Consider the following 18,419-nt stretch of genomic DNA (forward strand, 5'->3'; position numbering starts at 1 on the left):
GGGTTAATACCGCACATCGCCGCGATCGGCGATGTGTGGTATTAGCCGCGGGTCCCGGCCGTTGATAAGCGCCGGGACCGACGCGATATGATGCAGGATCGCGGCGCGATCCCGCTTCATATCGCGGGAGCCGGCGCAGGACGTTAATATACGTCCTGCGTCGTTAAGGGGTTAAAAATCTTAACCCTTCTAGTACTTATCAGCTGCTGTATACTACAGATAAACTACAGAGAAATTAGTGAAATTCTTTCCAGCCTGACAACAGAGCTCTCTGCTGACACCTCTGTCCCTGTCAGCAGAGCAGGAGAAGTTTTCTATGGGGATATGATTCTAATCTGGACAGTTCCTGATACGGACAGAGGTGTCAGCAGAGAGCACTGTTGTCAGACAGAAAAGAAATTCACAAATTTCTCTCTTTTATACAGCAAATAATAAGTACTGGAAGGATTAAGATTTTTCAATAGAAGTCATTTACAAATCTGTTTAACTTTCAGTCACCAGATGATTGGAAAACATTTCTTTTCTACTTGTTTCCACCGGAGTTCCCCTTAAAGAGAACTTATAATATAATTTTCCCTGCAATGTTTAGGCTGAGAATATAACTGGAGCCGGAGCCCTATCACACTGCAGAGACCCCTTCCCCTGAGGACTCAGTGATGTAAGTGACTCGTTTTTTTCTTCATTTGTCTCTCTATCTTTTTCTCTTATATCTGTGTTTGCTCTTTCTCCTTTCATATCTATCTATCTATCTCATATCTATCTATCTATCTCATATCTATCTATCATTTCATATCTATCTATCATTTCATATCTATCTATCATTTCATATCTATCTATCTCATATCTATCTATCTCATATCTATCTATCATTTCATATCTATCTATCTCATATCTATCTATCATTTCATATCTATCTATCTCATATCTATCTATCTCATATCTATCTATCTATCTCATATCTATCTATCTCATATCTATCTATCTCATATCTATCTATCTATCTATCTATCTATCTATCTCATATCTATCTATCATTTCATATCTATCTATCATTTCATATCTATCTCATATCTATCTATCTGATATCTCTCTCTCTCATATCTATCTATCTATCTATCTCATATCTATCTATCTATCGCATATCTATCTATCTATCTATCTCATATCTATCTATCTCATATCTATCTATCTATCTCATATCTATCTATCTATCTATCTATCTCATATCTATCTATCTCATATCTATCTATCTATCTATCTATCTATCTCATATCTATCTATCTATCGCATATCTATCTATCTATCTATCTCATATCTATCTATCTCATATCTATCTATCTATCTCATATCTATCTATCTATCTATCTCATATCTATCTATCTCATATCTATCTATCTATCTCATATCTATCTATCTATCTCATATCTCTCATATCTGTCTCATATCTATCTATCTCATATCTATCTATTTATCTCATATCTATCTATTTATCTCATATCTATCTCATATCTATCTATCTCATATCTATCTCATATCTATCTATCTATCTCATATCTATCTATCTCTCATATCTCTCATATCTGTCTCATATCTATCTATCTCATATCTATCTATTTATCTCATATCTATCTATTTATCTCATATCTATCTCATATCTATCTATCTCATATCTATCAATCAATCTCATATCTATATATCTAAAGTATGTATCATCTAATATCTATCTAATTCTTATCATTGCACGTATCCCTCATCATACGATGGTTTCAACAAACGATGGTTCATTTGGAACGAATTACCATCGTATGTTGAGGGATCACTGTACTCAGTCCAACCTTTTTTGTTCTATACGGGTATGTTCACACGTACTCAGATTTGATGCGCAGGATTTTCTGCTGCAGATTTCAATGTAAACTAAATGACTGATCACAGCTTCTAATCTGCAGTTATAAATCCAGCGCATCAAATCTGTGGCGGATCCTGTATGTGTGAACATACCCTACAGGAGGAAACTCTATATTTTCCTCTGAAAAAGGGCTCATGTACACTATGGTTATTCCGCTCAGAATTTATTCTAAACAGACCTCCCTTGCAGCAGAATCCCATTGATCTCAATGAACATGTTAATTTTTTCGTCGGAATCGGACAAGAAAACCCGTCAATAGGAATTTGATTACCAAGGGTGAATTCTATGGTAAAATTCTGCATGAAATATGCGCTGATTCCAGATGGCGCTGATTCCGCTAGGAAATTTCTTGCTGAATTTCCTCAGTGTACATGAGCCCTCAGTGTCCATACTAGAGATGAGCCAACTTACAGTAAATTCGATTCGTCATGAACTTCTCGGCTCGGCGGTGGATGACTTATCCTGCGTAAATTAGTTCAGCCTTCAGGTGCTCCGGTGGGCTGGAAAAGGTGGATACATTCCTAGGAAAGAGTCTCCTAGGACTGTATCCACCTTTTCCAGCCCATCGGAGCACCGGAAAGCTGAACTAATTTATGCAGGAAAAGTCATCAACTGCCGAGCCGAGAAGTTCGTGACGAATCGAATTTACTGTAAGTTGGCTCATCTCTAGGCCATACCTTCCTGATGTTTTTTTGTCCTGGGGAGAATCTGTATTCCTGTGAGGTTGCATCCCCGCTGGAAACATTTAATTACTGTTCAGGAGCGTGTTCACACATCTCAGCCTTTTATGCTGGAAATGCTAATTAAAAATTCATAAACCACAAATGACAGCCACCGGAGCATTGCCTTGTGGTGATGAGATGTAATCTGTAGCAGGCTGATTGTATTCAGTGGGCGATACACCAATTTACATTACTCAGTAAAGGCACATTCGGTGGTGGTGGGGGGGTCTCCCAATTATGGCCCCCTTGAGAGTTGCGGTCAACATGATTTGCAGCATGGCTGCATCCATTAATTTCCCAGCAGAAAAACAACGTCATGGCAGGTCCTACTTATTACAAGAGTCCCCCTCGATCTGTGCACGTCACCCCTAAACTAATCCGGCTGTGTGACGCGGGGAAGGAACATTGGCGTTCGTCTGTTGGCTTTAGAGAGTAGAATTTAATAACATCATTTCTTTTGCAGAAACGATAATCGGACATAGAAGAGATGAAATATTCTTTCTCCTTATGATACCAGGATCTTTTGTTCTGACCCCCGCTGTGCAGTGACATTAGATATTAAATAAGAATGCTAGAAACCTCGGCAGCCATGGATTCTTAATATAGAAGCATTTTAAACAATCACCCAGAGGAACCTGATAGCAAGCACTTTAATACATATACAGTAGTCCCTCAAGTTACAATATTAATCGGTTCCAGGACGACCATTGTATGTTGGGACCATTGTATGTTGAGACCAGAACTCTATGGAAACCTGGTAATTGGTTCTGAAGCCACCAAAATGTCATCCAAAAATAGAAAAATGTGAGGATTAAAGAAAAATAAGTAGATAACGAATATAGATAAAGCAAGTCCTTACATATAAAAGTAAGAAAGATCTGCTGGGAGCTGTAATCACTGTCTATTTCAGTGTTTCCCAAGCAGGGTGCCTCCAGCTGTTGCAAAACTACAACTTCCAGCATGCCCGGACAGCCGTTGGCTGTCCGGGCATGCTGGGAGTTGTAGTTTTGCAACAACTGGAGGCACCCTGGTTGGGAAACAATGGTTTATGTAGAGGAGGGGGGTCTTCTTCAGGGTCCTATACAGTACACACAGTGTCCCAAATGGAGCCACCCTTACTTGGGGGACAAAAGAGCAGCTAACCCTGGCACAGGTATGGAGTAGTACAGAACTTGTAGTTCCTCCCTGTACTGTAGGGGGCGCTACCAGACACCAGTCAGTGCATACACTTCAGTAATACAGGTAAAGAGTAGTACAGAACATGTAATACCTCCCTGTACTGTAGGGGGTGCTACCAGACACCAGTCAGTGCATACACTTCAGTAATACAGGTAAAGAGTAGTACAGAACTTGTAATACCTCCCTGTGCTGTAGGGGGCGCTACCAGACACCAGTCAGTGCATACACTTCAGTAATACAGGTAAAGAGTAGTACAGAACTTGTAATACCTCCCTGTGCTGTAGGGGGCGCTACCAGACACCAGTCAGTGCATACACTTCAGTAATGGAGGTAAAGAGTACAGAACATGTAATACCTTCCTGTACTGTAGGGGGCGCTACTAGACACCAGTCAGTGCATACACTTCAGTAATACAGGTAAAGAGTACAGAACATGTAATACCTTCCTGTACTGTAGGGGGCGCTACCAGACACCAGTCAGTGCATACACTTCAGTAATGGAGGTAAAGAGTACAGAACATGTAATACCTTCCTGTACTGTAGGGGGCGCTACCAGACACCAGTCAGTGCATACACTTCAGTAATGGAGGTGATTTACCAGTAAAATGCCCATTTTGATTAGTCAGTTCCTCCAGTTGTGACACGTTTCACAGATCTGGGCTGTCTGTAGCATTGTATGTTGAGTCTGGTTTCAAGTTACGATGGTCCAGAAAAAATATTGTATGTTGAAACTATTGTATGTTGAGGCCATTGTAAGTTGAGGGATCACTGTATTTTATTCCCCGAGTATATAGGGCAAGAACCAAGAAGGGAGGGGGGGTCATAAGGAGGAAGAATCCATGCATACATATAGTACTTGGGGCAATGTAAGTGAAGGTTATGGGCCATCTGTTAAGCCTCTTCATTCTCTCCATAGGTCTCTGTGAGAATGTAAAGTGTATGTGGCGTAATGGTGCGGAAACAATGGCAGGCAGACAGTAGATGGAAAATGCAGCAGTTTACTGTACACCAAAAATAGACACTTGCAGAGTCTTTCCGTAAGTTACTACAGTCTACAAGTATCTACAGTCCATAGGGGACTTATCCCAGCCACAACGAGGTCTCAAATGCATTCAGCTTGAGGTCTCCTGCAGATAGTCCCACTATGCTTTTGGGGCACCTGTCCTCCTGGACTAGTGGCTTTCAGGGGCAGAGGCACCGGCCAGGGGGGTAAGCTTCCCCTTTGGCTCAGTGGCATTAACCTTATTCCACTCACCATCATTAGTCCTGCAGCACTGATTGTTTTATTTCAGCGCAACTGTGTTTTATTACTATAAGTCTCATGTGATCACCAGTCTGACTCTCCAAATCTTCCAGCGCTTAAAGGATAAGTATTATGATTAAAAATGTATCCCCTATAGGAAGGATAGGGGATACGTTTTAGATCGCAGGGGGCCCCAGCGCTTGGGCCCCCCGCGATCTAAAACTTATCCCCTATCCTTCTGATATAGCCCTGGGTCTCTAGCACAGGTGCGCGTCACGACCACCGCCAGAAGCGGGAGCCGCCACGCCCCCTCCATACAGCTATGGGACAGTCTTTCGGCAATCTTCGGCTCTCCCATAGAGCTTTATGGAGGGGGTGTGGCGGCAACCGCTTCGGGCGGGGGTCATGACATGCTCCTGTGTTGGAAACCCGGTGCTCCAAATCGGATAGGGGATAAGATTTGAATCATGATACTTGTCCTTTAATTGTCACAACAGGATGTCAGACTGATTTTGTGTGGACTACAGGATGACATAATCACCTACCATATTGTGGTGTAGGGTAAGGGTAATGTGTAATTAACCGTTTTGTGACGCCAGGGCGTGGTTGACCTATACACCACCCGAAATAGACCAGCTTCTCCTGTGCCAGCCACCGGACAAAAAAATCACTCCGACGAAAGGTAACGGATAACTTTGGTTGGAAAGATGCTACAATCCGTTACAGCTTTACTGAGGTTGGAAAGGTGGTACAATCCGTTACAGCTTTACTGAGGTTGGAAAGGTGGTACAATCCATTACAGCTCAGATTAGCGTGAAGGAGATGCAGGGTGAACTTTGGAAAGCTTATCGGCTTGCTGGGACTTATAGTTGATTGTGCTGTATATGACTGACTTGACTTGTATGAAACCCATGCTAGACTGTAGTTACTTGGACTTGACTAACTTGCTTGCTGGACTTGACTTAAACTGAATCCCACAGACTGTAGTGCTTACGGCCAGGCTTTGACTGTCACTCAGGCGCAGGGGTTAACTGGTAGTAGATGTGCGGTTGCTGGACTAGGCCTCAGGCCTCCTTCAGGATCACCTCACAGACAGACTCCACACTACTCTTAACTGTACCTCAGCATAAGACTGAACTCTGTTTACACTATACAGTGGTCCCTCAACATACGATGGTAATTCGTTCCAAACGACCCATCGTTTGTCAAATCCATCGTATGTTGAGGGATCTGTGCAATGTAAAGTATAGGAAGCTGTACTCACCTGTCCCCATCGCTCCGGACCAGGTCCTCACCGCTCCCGATGCTGTCCCAGGGGCTCCCGATGCTGTCCGGCTGCTCCGGTGTCTTCTTCGCGATCCTCCGGTGTCTTGCGCATCTTCTGCAGGGTCCGGGTCTCGCTTTCTGGTGACGTTATTACGCTGCTGCGCTGGCGCGGCGTGCGTAGTGACGCAACAACGACGCCGGAAAGCGAGGCCCGGACCCTGGAGAAGATGCGCAAGACACCGGAGGATCGCGAAGTGGACCCGGAGCATCGGGAATAGGTAAGTGAACCTGCCTGGGGCACATTACACTGCTATCCGACAGCAGCTTAAGCATTTTGCGCTGTCGGATAGCAGTTAATGCGATGGCCCCGGCATATAAGAGGACTCTGAGAGGCCATCGTATGTCGATTTTATCATATGTCGGGGCCATCGTAGGTCGGGGGGTTACTGTATATGGGAGCAATTTGGAGAGGTCCCATTGGACAGATAAGTCACATGGTTCACCTCTGCATACTTCCCTAACAAGGTCAAGGTCCTTAACAACAGGTTTAAGGTTTAAAGTGACAAGCACATAGAAAATACCAACACATTAACTATTGCATAACAGTTTATAATATAGAGTCCTGAGGAATGTGGGCCCATCTACCACATAGGATGGGCAGGGATACAGAAGAGCCCGTGACTCTGTACTGGGTCACAACAATGTACCCTCCTACCTACAAATAAAGAAGGTGGCAGCAGCACTCAAAAAATGGAGGCTCTAGTATAACTACTATATATGCTGATTCCATAGAGATAACAGCAGCAGTATACAGATAGAGCTGCAGGGCAGGTGTATAACTACTATATATGTCCTTAATCCATAGAAATAACAGCAGCCGCATACAGATAGAGCTGGAGAAGAGGTGTATAACTACTATATATCCTGATCCCATAGAGATAGCAGCAGCAGTATACAGATAAAGCTGGGGGCGGGGTATATATAACATATATATTGATCCCATAAGATAGCAGATGAAGTTGGGAGGGATAGGAAGGAGTCTGGAGCTAGTAGGAGGGATATGTTAGGTGAAGATGTCCTCCTGTAATCCACACAAAGTAAGGGCCTGACATCCTGTTGTGACCATTAGGCACTGGAAGAACTGGAGAGACTGGTGATCACATGCCACTTATGGTACTAAAACACTGGAATAAAACAAATGGTGCTATAAGACTAATGATGGTGTGTGCTTGAAGTAGCCAGTGTGTAATAATACACATTGTCCATTAGATGGCAGTATTGGTACATTGATCATTTATATTCCTCAGCTGATAACCATGAATGCCTCACTGATTTCATTCATGATAAAAATGATTTGACTATTGGATGTATTGGATTTTCTGTTCATGAAGTTACCTTAAAGTGTTACTGTCACTTAAAGGACAACTGCAGCGGAATTACACTTATCCCCTATCCACAGGATAGGGCATAAGTGTTTGATCGCGGGGGGTCCGACCGCTGGGACCCCCCTCGATCTCCCTAACGGGGCGCCGGCATTAGCGCCCATGGTGACGTAGCATCGACCTAGAGGTCGACGGTGACGCCCCGTCTCCTCCCCGTCCCCATACAGTTCTATGGGGGATGCGGGGAGGCACGAATGCTGCCTCCCCGCCTCTCCCATAGAGATGTATGGAGGAGGCGTGCCGGCCGCAACGTCATGCTGCGGCTGGCACGCCCCCTGCACGGGAGAGCCGCGGCCCCATACAGGAGATCGCCGGGGCCCCAGCGTTCCGACCCTCCGCGATCAAACACTTATCCCCTATCTTGAGGATAGGGGATAAGTGTTTGTACCGCTGCAGATGTCCTTTAAAGGACAACTTTAGTGGAACACTTTTATATATTCCCATGCCCGGGCCTCAAAAATAAACAAAATAAACTTATACATACCTTCCTACGAGCCCTCGTTGGTCCGGCACAGGCCTCACAGTCCGGCAGTGCTGACGTCATTCCACTTCCTGGGGACGGGGACGCCGCAGAGCCGTCGGCATATCACCGGCCGTAGCGATGTCCTGCCCCGGTCTGTGATAGGCTGAGCCCACTGTCATGTAAGGAGCTCTGGCCGGCTTCTTACATGACTTAAAATGTTATGGTCAAGAGTTACGATCGTTCATGTTCTCAGTGCTTGTTAAAGGGGTAGTCCAGTGGTGAAAAACGGATCCCCTATCCTAAGGATAGGGGATAAGTTTGAGATCGCGGGGGGTCCGACCGCTGGGGCCCCCTGCGATCTCTCTGTACGGGGCCCCGGCTCTCCGCCGAGATAGCGGGTGTCGACCCCGCACGAAGCGGCGGCCAACACGCCCCCTCAATACATCTCTATGGCCGCCGCCTCGTGCGGAGGTCGACACGCCCCCTTCCCGCGGGCTGTCGGGGCTCCGTACAGGAGATCGCAGGGGGCCCCAGCGGTCGGACCCCCCGCGATCTGCAACTTGTCCCCTATCCTTAGGATAGGGGATAAGTTGCTCACCACTGAATCACCACTGGACTACTCCTTTTAAGTACAGCTGGGAAAGTGCGCACAACTCGCTATTCAGTGCAACCTTTATCAGGAGATGATTTCCTTTGTAAGGGTACGTTCACACGAGCGGATTTTCACAGCGGATTTCGCTGCGGATCTGCTGGTGAAGGCCCGCACTATGCTGTCTTTACATGTGCCTGCTTGTAGTGGCAATACGCCGCTACGAGCAGACATACTGCGATGTGCGAGTCACAGTATACTCGCACATCGAGTAGGCCGCGCACATCGCTGCAGTGTGTCTGCTCGTCGCAGCGTATTGTTGCTACCAGCAGTCACATGTAAAGACAGCATAGAGTGGGCCTTCACCAGCGGATCTGCAGCGTAAAATCCTCTGTAAATCCGCTTGTGTGAACGTACCCTTAGTCTATGAAGCCCATCACCTACTACAAGACAGACAGGTCAGGAAGTGAAGCGTACAGCCAAGCACTTCTTCCAGCTACATCTAGCCATCAGTGAGGGTCTCAGCACTGAGACCCTGACCAATCAAATCTTTTGATATGTCTGTGTGACATGTCAAAAAAATGTATGACAAGAAAAGTGACACTTGAAACTCCTTTATTTTTCTATAGAGTAGATCTGTTCCTTTTCTATTGATGGTGATTATGATGATATTACCCTGTGTGAGAGGCAATCTTTGGGTTTGTGTTATTAGTTGACATTTAGCTGTAGGTGACTGTTAAAGTGAACCTGTTGTTTCAAAAGAGTTTTAATAAACCTGCCTGGTTTTGTTACATTAACCCCCTCAGAATAGTGATAAATTGAGTTTCGTTCTCTCCCTGCTGTTACTGAGCCTTCTAGAATCCCCTTCATGATGTACAACTATTTCTTCTTCTCTCTATTTCAGAGGACAGGGCCAGAACTGAACTGTTTGCCAGTAGTACACACACAGGTACTTCCTCCCTTAGTTGCCTGATTACAGCATGGCATACAACTCAATCCTTACTGCTTTGCCGTGTAAAAGTGCACCGAACTGCCTGACTCTATGCTGGGGATGATTTACACTGTACGGTACAACAGACAGCATGTGAAGGGAAAAGGGGTTTCTGATGCACTGGATTTGAAATGTGTTATGAGAGCAAAAATGCAAAAAACAGCAGCAGCAATAAAGGGGTTACACTAGCTGCTGCTACTGCTGTTGAGAAACTAAAATGAGCTGGAAAATACACTGCTATTTACACAAAGGGGCATCTGCCCTGATCTTTAGGGTAGTCAGACATAAGAGATACCTTTGTGGATCATCTACAGCAGACAGAGAGCTTCCATTTACAGATTAACAATCCAGGCTTTCTCAGGCTCTGTCTATCCTACATGTAGAAGATGTTAATTTGGTGTCCCAGCAGCGGAGGCAGTCCTGGGCCTTTGGACTGTCTCAGGCAGCTCGTCAGCACAGCGCGTTGGGCCCACACAAGTTCTGCTGAGATAATGTTTATAAGATCAAGTAATATATTTTTTAATAATTTTTTATTATTTTGTTTGTGTATATAAGTTGTAGTAAGTGTACTGTGCCTTTTAAAATGTTAGCAGTGAACCCCATGTGACCATGTGAGCCAATGAGACCCCAAAAGTCTCCCCTGTATAGTGAGGTGCAGGGGAGGAGTCAGGCTGCATTCACACCACGTTTTTGCATTACAGTTCCCGTATACGTTTTCTATGGGAAAACCGTATGGAAACGTATTGAAAATCGTATGCATTGACTCTCCATTGAAAACCGTATGTCAAAAGATGCATCAGGTTGTGTCCGTTTTACATCCTGTACGGTTTTGTCAGTTTTTTTTTCCCGTATCCAAAACCGCAGTCCACCACGGTTTTTGGTCTGGGTGAAAAACTGTATTAAACCGTATACATTTTTTTAAAACATGGGAGTTAATGGGAACCGTACAGAACTGTATGTGCGTACAGTTCCATCCGGTTTTCACCTTACGGTTTTTGACTTTGCACAGTTTTTTTTCTTGGAATTTCAATTAAACAAGTGAAACTTTATTCAAAATGGAGTGAAAGTTAAAAATGTATACGTTTTTTTCTTAAAAAACTGATGCAACCGGACATAATTTTTGTATTAACTGTATACGGATTGAAATTTGTACACACGTTTTGATACAGTTTAGTCCGGTTTTGAGGAATCCGTTTTTCATCAAAAACCTTATACGGGAACTGTATTGCAAAAACGTGGTGTGAATGCACCCTTAGTCAGTCTAGTGCTAGACATTAGTTGGTCTAGTTCCATTCAGGCTCCTGAGCAACAGCTAAGCTCAGCTCTAATCTTTCTACTGGTCATCCTACAAGTGTCACTCGCAGGAGGAATACACGCCCCTGCAGAATAGTCTACAGTGCCTTGGAAGGACCCAAGCAACCAGAATCTAAAATTACATTCTATATCTCCCTCCGATGAAAGCACCACAAGTCTACAGGGCTCACAAGGGGTATGCTGCACTCTCACACCAAGGCCAGCTGTCTGTGTTACCATCTGCACAAGCTCAGTAGAGACAGTTATCCGTAACCTGACGTCGGTGTGTTTGTTTGCTCATCAAGTCTGGCCCAGGAGAAGCTGTCTCCATACCTTTTGGACTGTGGATTAAAAAAAATGCTGCCCTGGCGTCATGACTCTGTCGCACTACCCCATGTCACCACAGCCCTTATTGGCATCATAAACAGGATTCGAGTGTGTGCCTACAAATAAAACCCAGTCTGAACTGTGTCTTAGAAGCCGCACGGAGTGTGTGGCAGTTTATGCGCCAGAAATACTGTACGGGACTTTGATTATTTGAGGACTGATGCTCACGAAACAGAGGCGGAGCACTTTATTCATGGCCATACTGTCTGTGAAGATTGTGAAAGACTGTGTATTTCAAGTTTTCCAGCATGTGTAAACAGCGCAACTGATTCATGCTGCGCCACAGATTCCAGTCCGCCCCAGGATGGCAGCCGCCACTTCATCAAAACCTGACATCACTGAGTTGGCGCAAGTACTTGGGGAGCGACTGGCGCTCCTATCCCTAGAAGAAAGCTGGTTGACCGTCCCGCTGCCAGAGTATGATTCCTGGTCAACGCCCCAGCACCCTGGAAGGCTACAGCTACCCGTGTGGGGTTCTCTTCAGGACCTGTCAATGCCTTCGGAAGCCAAATCTACTTCTGATAAGTCATCAGCAGAGCCCGGTAAGCAACCCAAGTCACCCCCGCTGCCACGGTGGGGGGGCCAGTGTCGTGGCCATAATCCAGGAGATCCGGGAAGCAAAGAGAGCTGGAGCTCGTCAGTTCCCACCAGAGGTACGTCAGCAACAGCAAGATGACACCAAATACCTTGAGAGAGTGTATATCCACATGCTTGACTACCCTATCCCAGCTGAAGCCCCTTTTAATCCGGCCACTGTTGTTAAAGTTAATAAACAGAGGGGGTTTGGGACCTTGATGGACTGTCACATGGTGGCACTATTCTTGTGAACCGGAGGGCTGTGAAATCTTGAAAGTGGGGAAATTGTTGAATATATACCCCAGTGCAGAGTTCTAGAGGAGAGTGGCATGACATTAAGCCCAGCAATAACTTTCTGTGTTTTGTCCTGGTTACTAGAGACAGATTATCCCTGACAACAGGCAGTGGACAGCAGATTGCAAAGAAGCGAGACATAACATAACTGTCGACCAACAACATCTCTCCAAATCCTCTTATATACATAAACGCTCTGCTGAGCATAAGTTCTGAACGGGGAGAGAGAAGAAAGTCACTGCTAGACTGTTAGGGCCATTTTACACACATATGTTTGATTAGCAGGGCTCAAAAGTGTGGGCTGTAGCATTTTTGAGTCTCACTAAAATATATGTGCAGTAAATGGCTTGAATATATTCACTAGCTGATTATGTTGGCATCATTTATATCAATGGGACTGTTGTCACAGTATATACATATTTTTTTTTATTTGGTGCCCTTATATAGTAGTTAGACCCACTTTGTGCTCATTTATAGTAGTAGACCTCCATATTTCCCCCATATAGTAGTAGGCCCCTATACTTCCCCATATGGTATTAGGCCCTCATACTGCCTCCATATAGTATATGGCCTCTGTACTGCCCCCAAATAGTAGCAGGCCTCCATACTGCTTCCATATGGTAGTAGGCCCCCATACTACCTCCATATAGAAGTACGCCCTCATACTGCCCCCATATAGTATAAGACCTCTATACTGCCCCCCATATAGTAGTAGGCCTCCATACTCCTCCCATATAGTAGTAGGCACCCATACTGCCCCCATATAGTAGTAGGCCTCCATAATGTCCTATATAGTATAATGCCTTCATACTACCCCCATATAGTTTTAGACCTCTATACTGCTCCTATATAGTAGTAGGCCTCCATACTGCTTGTATATAGTAGTACACCTTTATGCTTCCAACATGTAGTATTAGACCCTCATACATATAATATTAGCCCTCCCATATAGTAGCAGGCCTCCATACTGCTCCTATATACAAGTTCACCTTATGCCTTAAACCTTATAGTAGACCCTCATACTTCCCCCATATACTATTAGCCCTCCCATATAGTAGTAGGCCTCCACACTACTCCCATATAGTAGTAGTTTTCCATACTGCTTCCATATAGTAGTATCCCCCATGTAGTAGTATGCTTCCATGACTTAAACATGGTATTAGACCCTAATCAATTATAGTGTATAATGGGCACTGTGCTGAGACTTCTAGTCCTAAATAGGTGGGTGTTCAGTTTCTTAAGGTCTGACTCTGACCTTAAGATATTCCAAAATCCCAATGAAAGTAGGGAGGTGGCACTCCAAGGGTACAGAATAGTGATATTATTCACCGATCAGTGTATAGATATATGCAACATTTTGAATCCATTGTGGATTTGTAACATGGCATATATGGGTATACTTATGGGTGAATAAATTTACTAATCTGGACTCTTGGAGTGCTGCCTCCCTACTTTCATTAGGATCTTCAGTATTAGACTCTGATACTTCCCCCATATAGTAGTAGGCCCCCTATATAATAGTACACCCTCCCCTACTTTACCTCTCCATCGTTCCACACAATTCCTGGCGCTTTGCTCCCCATGGCTCCTCCTGTCAGAGCTCCACGTGCAGGCAGTATTATATAGAGATACTGCCCACTTAGGTCCTGTCGTGCCATCAGAGCAGCATACATTTGTTTAACTGTGTAAAAACACTCACACAGTTCAAAGTGTTGTTCATGCTGGTATCCTGAATCCCTGGATAGTTCTCCCGGCTTCGGCAGGCCTCGTAGCAGATGCATGATAAGAGGCGTGGTTTCACATAGAGGAGGTGTGGCTAAATGCACAAGATGGTGGCAAAATTTAGTCATAGCTTTTAAAGCCAACATGAGGGCCCAGATTTATCAATCTATCTGAGACCAATATGTGTCTGATTTTTCAGATAGAACCCAATCACACCCCATTGTGAGAATCAAAGTCTGAGCTGTGACTGGCTCCTATTGGTCTGAGACAAAACTCTGACACATTTTTGTCTCAGACAAATTGATGAATCTGGGCCGACGTTCGAATAAAAAGTTATGACAAAGTCTAAAGATATGAGACATTTATCAAACAGCATGAGCCGCTGTGATGAATTTGTCACGTCCATATACTGTCTAGTTTACTTTTACACAAAGTATTAGACAGCACTGATAAATCTGGGTCGTTGTTCTCGACGCTTTTCCTTTCGGATCGTGAATCATGGTTCTCGCCGTTATACATCCCTGGAATATTTTTTCTTTACCTTTTCACATTACTAAGAAAATAACATCAGTTTTCTGCTCTAATTCTCCCAACCTAAAATCGCAGGTTTACAAAAGTGAAATACAAGATCTGCTTTAAAGGGATTTGCAAGTAAAGGTGCACCTGTCATATCACAGAAAAAATATGAGGCTTCTATATGCTACTCACTGGGTTATGCAGATTCTTTACATGTCTTTTTTATGTGTCTAGCTTCTGTATTTGGCTCACAGATCCTTTGTTCTTCTGCTCACTCATCTTGACATCCACTGCTCAGAAAGGGGCGTGTCCGAGGCAAGACCTATGCCCGCCCTTACTCACCATGCATTCACTTCCTCCCTGAGTCTGCAGTGCTGTGCTGGGTATCTTCATTCCATCACTGCAGGCTGCTCTGTAACCACTTCCTCTCCGTTTTCATGCTGAAGTCTGATAGGACAGGAGTGAACACAGAGGAGTTCTAGTCCCGCCCTCACTTCCTGGACTTTACCCCAGCCTGTGCTTTGGCTGGGACAAAGATGATTCTGCAGCCAGACAGGATTATGTTCTGGAGGGTATGGGGACCCCTTGTGGTCTTTTTTTTTATAAGCCTTGATTTTTATAAAAAGGAGAGAACATTTAGAAAGGTTAAAGGGGTATTCCGGGAATTTTTTTTACTTGACTATGCTACAGGGGCTGTAAAGTTAGTGTAGTTCATAATATAGTGTCTGTACCTGTGTGTGACGGTTTTCTCACAATTCTTATGTGATTTTCACTCCAATATTTATTTTTAACAGCATACACAATGACTGCTGTCTCGGATTTTTCCCAGCTTGCAATGCGGTCGAGACCTGACTCACTAGTCAGCTGATGACAGGGAGCCTGTCTGCTTCAATGGGTGGAGAGATCAATCTGCAACTAATGCAACAGCTGGAGGCATCCTGATTGAAGACCACAGGTCTGCAGCTCATTTATGTTTCAATGGGTGGGGTAGCTGATGTGTTTGAAGGAGGAAAATGGTATCATGGGATTTGTAGGCAAACAAGAAAACTGAAAACAGGAAATACAAGTTCAGAGAAAGCTAGCCACAGTGTTCTGGTAATCTCACAGCATAGCCATTTAGCCCAAAGACAAGCGCAGATCCTTCCTAAGCATGTCCATTACTGCCTGCCAGGTACGTACTAAAATCACCTTATGCTGGATAACCCCTTTAATGTTTTTCCAAGATGTATAAAAAATAAATTTTTAAGTGCCCTAGAGCAGTGTTTCCCAACCAGTGTGTCTCCAGCTCTTGCAAAACTACAACTCTCAGCATGCTTGGACAGCCAAAGGCTGTCCAAGCATACTGGGAGTTGTAAATTTGCAAGAACAGGAGGCACACTGGTTGGGAAACACTGCCCTATAGCATCGCAGTATATATGGTAATGTATGGCCGCACCAAACGGGTCATATAGATTGTGTATTGATACATTAATTCATTCGATTTACAGTATATTGCATTCTAACCCCATCAAACTGTATGAGCCAAAAATAGAATCCAGGTTATACACTGGCACAGAATCAATAAGTGAATCACTGCTCCAGACAGAGGGAGAGTGTATCCAGGCAATATGTTTCTATAGGATTTCTAAGAGAGATAAGCAGTTCGAGAAAAGATAAGGAGCCTGTCACGATCACACCCTATCGGTCCAGCCAAGACGCTAGAGAGAGTGTGATGGTGCAAGGGTTAAAGCCACCAGACCTCTGGGTATCCACTACTAGTCCCAGCAAGTCACCAAATTAACCCTTAGATAAACGTGTTTTACCAGAGCCTCCTTCAGAAAGGTGAGCTCATATATTTAGAGATCAAAGACCAGAGTTGATTAATTAAACATTTAATCTGATAAAAGGTATCACAGTGCTATATATATATATATATATATATATATATATATATATATATATATATATAAATACAGGAACAAATGACATACAGTTACAAAAATATATAAAAGAGTTTTGCAAGGCAAGTTCAGAAAACAAAAGATGAAGTTCTTACAGCATGATGGTATAGCAGTTCAAAGAGAGTGAGTTTCAGCTGTTCTTAGGATGGTCTTGTCAGCTTGTGGCCCAGCTTTTTAACAACCAACTTTGAGTTTAGCATTGTTTTAAATAACATATCTGCTTTCTTGGGAGGGAAACTCCATTCCCCACTCCCCTCTGGTCCCACCAGGGGGTCTTCTCTCTTCCTGGCCCCTTATCTGTTTGATTATATGATGGGACCAGCGTGCACAACTTCAAAGGAGATACCAAGACAGCCAGACCTCCAATAAAATGCAATACACAAAACACAGTCTGAATGACCCCTCACCCATGTCTTAGTTTATACACAGATATAATTTATAATACACATATAGGATTTTAATAATCAGGCCTTGGGCCTGACCGAGCCGGTTTATCTATCCTGTGACCAGGGGGGGGAGATGGCGCTGTATAATCATTGACCTAAAGATTAGCGATGGCAGCAATATGTTGTGCTCCTCCTTAGACTGTCCTAAAGCTGGCCATGCATATTAGGCTGCATTCACATTCAGCTCAACATTCATTTGGGGCATACAGGAGCCGTGAGAATTTAAAAACCTGTTGCCGCCGTATCCCTGCCAGACCCGTGCCGAACCGCATACATTTCAATGAGCCAAACGGAGTCCGGTCAGGTCATTTTCCGACAGTATCCATTGTTTTTTTTTTGCCGGACTGAAAAGCTTACTCCATCCAGCTAATGGAAAAACACAAGGTATACAGACATATAGATTGACCCCAGGGAGCGGGGCTTAAGTGTGCTCCACATGATGGCCCAGAAGGTCTAGGCTTAATAATGCACTATAGATAAGCTCAGAGAGGTAGGGCTTAAAAACGCTCTACAGATCAGCCTAAAGGGGCAGGGCTTAATAGTGCTCTACAGATCGGCCCAGAGAGGTGCGGCTTAGGAGTGCTCTACAGATCATCCTAAAGGGGCAGGGCTTAATAGTGCTCTACAGAAAGCCCAGAGAGGCATGGCTTAGGAATGCTATAAAGATCCGCCCAGAGAGGCAGAGCTTAGGAATGCTATAAAGATCAGCCCAGAGAGGCAGGGCTTAGGAATGCTCTACATGGCCCAGAGAGGCAGGGCTTAGGAATGCTCTACATGTCTGCCCAGAGAGGCAGGGCTTAGTAAGGCTCTACATGTCTGCCCAGAGATGCAGGGTTTAGGAATGCTCTACATGGCCCAGAGAGGCAGGGCTTAGGAATGCTCTACATGTCTGCCCAGAGAGGCAGGGTTTAGGAATGCTCTACAGATCGGCACAGAGAGGTTGGGCTTAGGATTTCTCTACAGATCATCCTAGAGAGGTGGGGCTTAGGAGTGTTCTGCAGATGGGCCCAGAGAGGCAGGGCTTAGGAATGCTCTACAGATCGGCCCACAGAGGCAGGGCTTAGGAATGCTCTACAGATCGGCCCACAGAGGTGGGGCTTAGGAATGCTCTACAGATCGGCCCACAGAGGTGGGGCTTAGGAATGCTCTACAGATCGGCCCACAGAGGTGGGGCTTAGTAATGATCTACAGATGGGCCCCGGGAGGTGGGACTTAGAAACGCTCTACAGATCAGCCTAGAGAAGTGGGGCTAAGAGGTGCTCTACAGAGAAGCCCATGGGAATGATGGAAAATACTCAGAGAAACATTTTACTGCATGAATATAATTTATGTAAGTAATGTGTGTATTTGATGTGTATATATTTTGGGGGGATTTATCAAAACCTGTCCAGAGGAAAAGTTGCCCAGAGCAACCAATCAGCTCACTTCTTTCATTTTTAACAAGG

General features: G+C 44.5%; 2 protein-coding genes across 8 annotated transcripts in view; one reads left to right on the plus strand and one right to left on the minus strand.

Moving 5' to 3' along the window:
- TEDC2 (tubulin epsilon and delta complex 2) overlaps nucleotides 1-18,419 on the minus strand; it is a 206,158-nt gene that overhangs the window by 166,445 nt on the left and 21,294 nt on the right. The window contains exon 1 of one of the 2 annotated variants that reach the window (XM_056533681.1): nucleotides 6,044-6,142. The exons of the other annotated variant lie outside the window; for it this stretch is intronic. The gene's annotated coding sequence lies outside the window, so the exon portion shown is untranslated. Of the gene's footprint in view, nucleotides 1-6,043; nucleotides 6,143-18,419 lie in introns of those variants that run through there. 2 annotated transcript variants of the gene reach the window in all.
- LOC130283916 (ankyrin repeat and fibronectin type-III domain-containing protein 1-like) overlaps nucleotides 1-18,419 on the plus strand; it is a 443,479-nt gene that overhangs the window by 52,518 nt on the left and 372,542 nt on the right. For 3 of the 6 annotated variants that reach the window (XM_056533657.1, XM_056533658.1, XM_056533660.1), the window contains 2 exons: nucleotides 590-658; nucleotides 4,723-4,843. In XM_056533657.1, coding sequence (XP_056389632.1) covers nucleotides 4,788-4,843 — 56 coding nt within the window. In that variant the 5' untranslated portion in view covers nucleotides 590-658; nucleotides 4,723-4,787. The remainder of the gene's footprint in view (nucleotides 1-589; nucleotides 659-4,722; nucleotides 4,844-18,419) is intronic. The other 3 variants (XM_056533662.1, XM_056533663.1, XM_056533664.1) reach the window with 1 other exon arrangement.

This window comes from Hyla sarda, chromosome 8 (assembly GCF_029499605.1).
Source record: "Hyla sarda isolate aHylSar1 chromosome 8, aHylSar1.hap1, whole genome shotgun sequence".
Taxonomy (NCBI): domain Eukaryota; kingdom Metazoa; phylum Chordata; class Amphibia; order Anura; family Hylidae; genus Hyla; species Hyla sarda.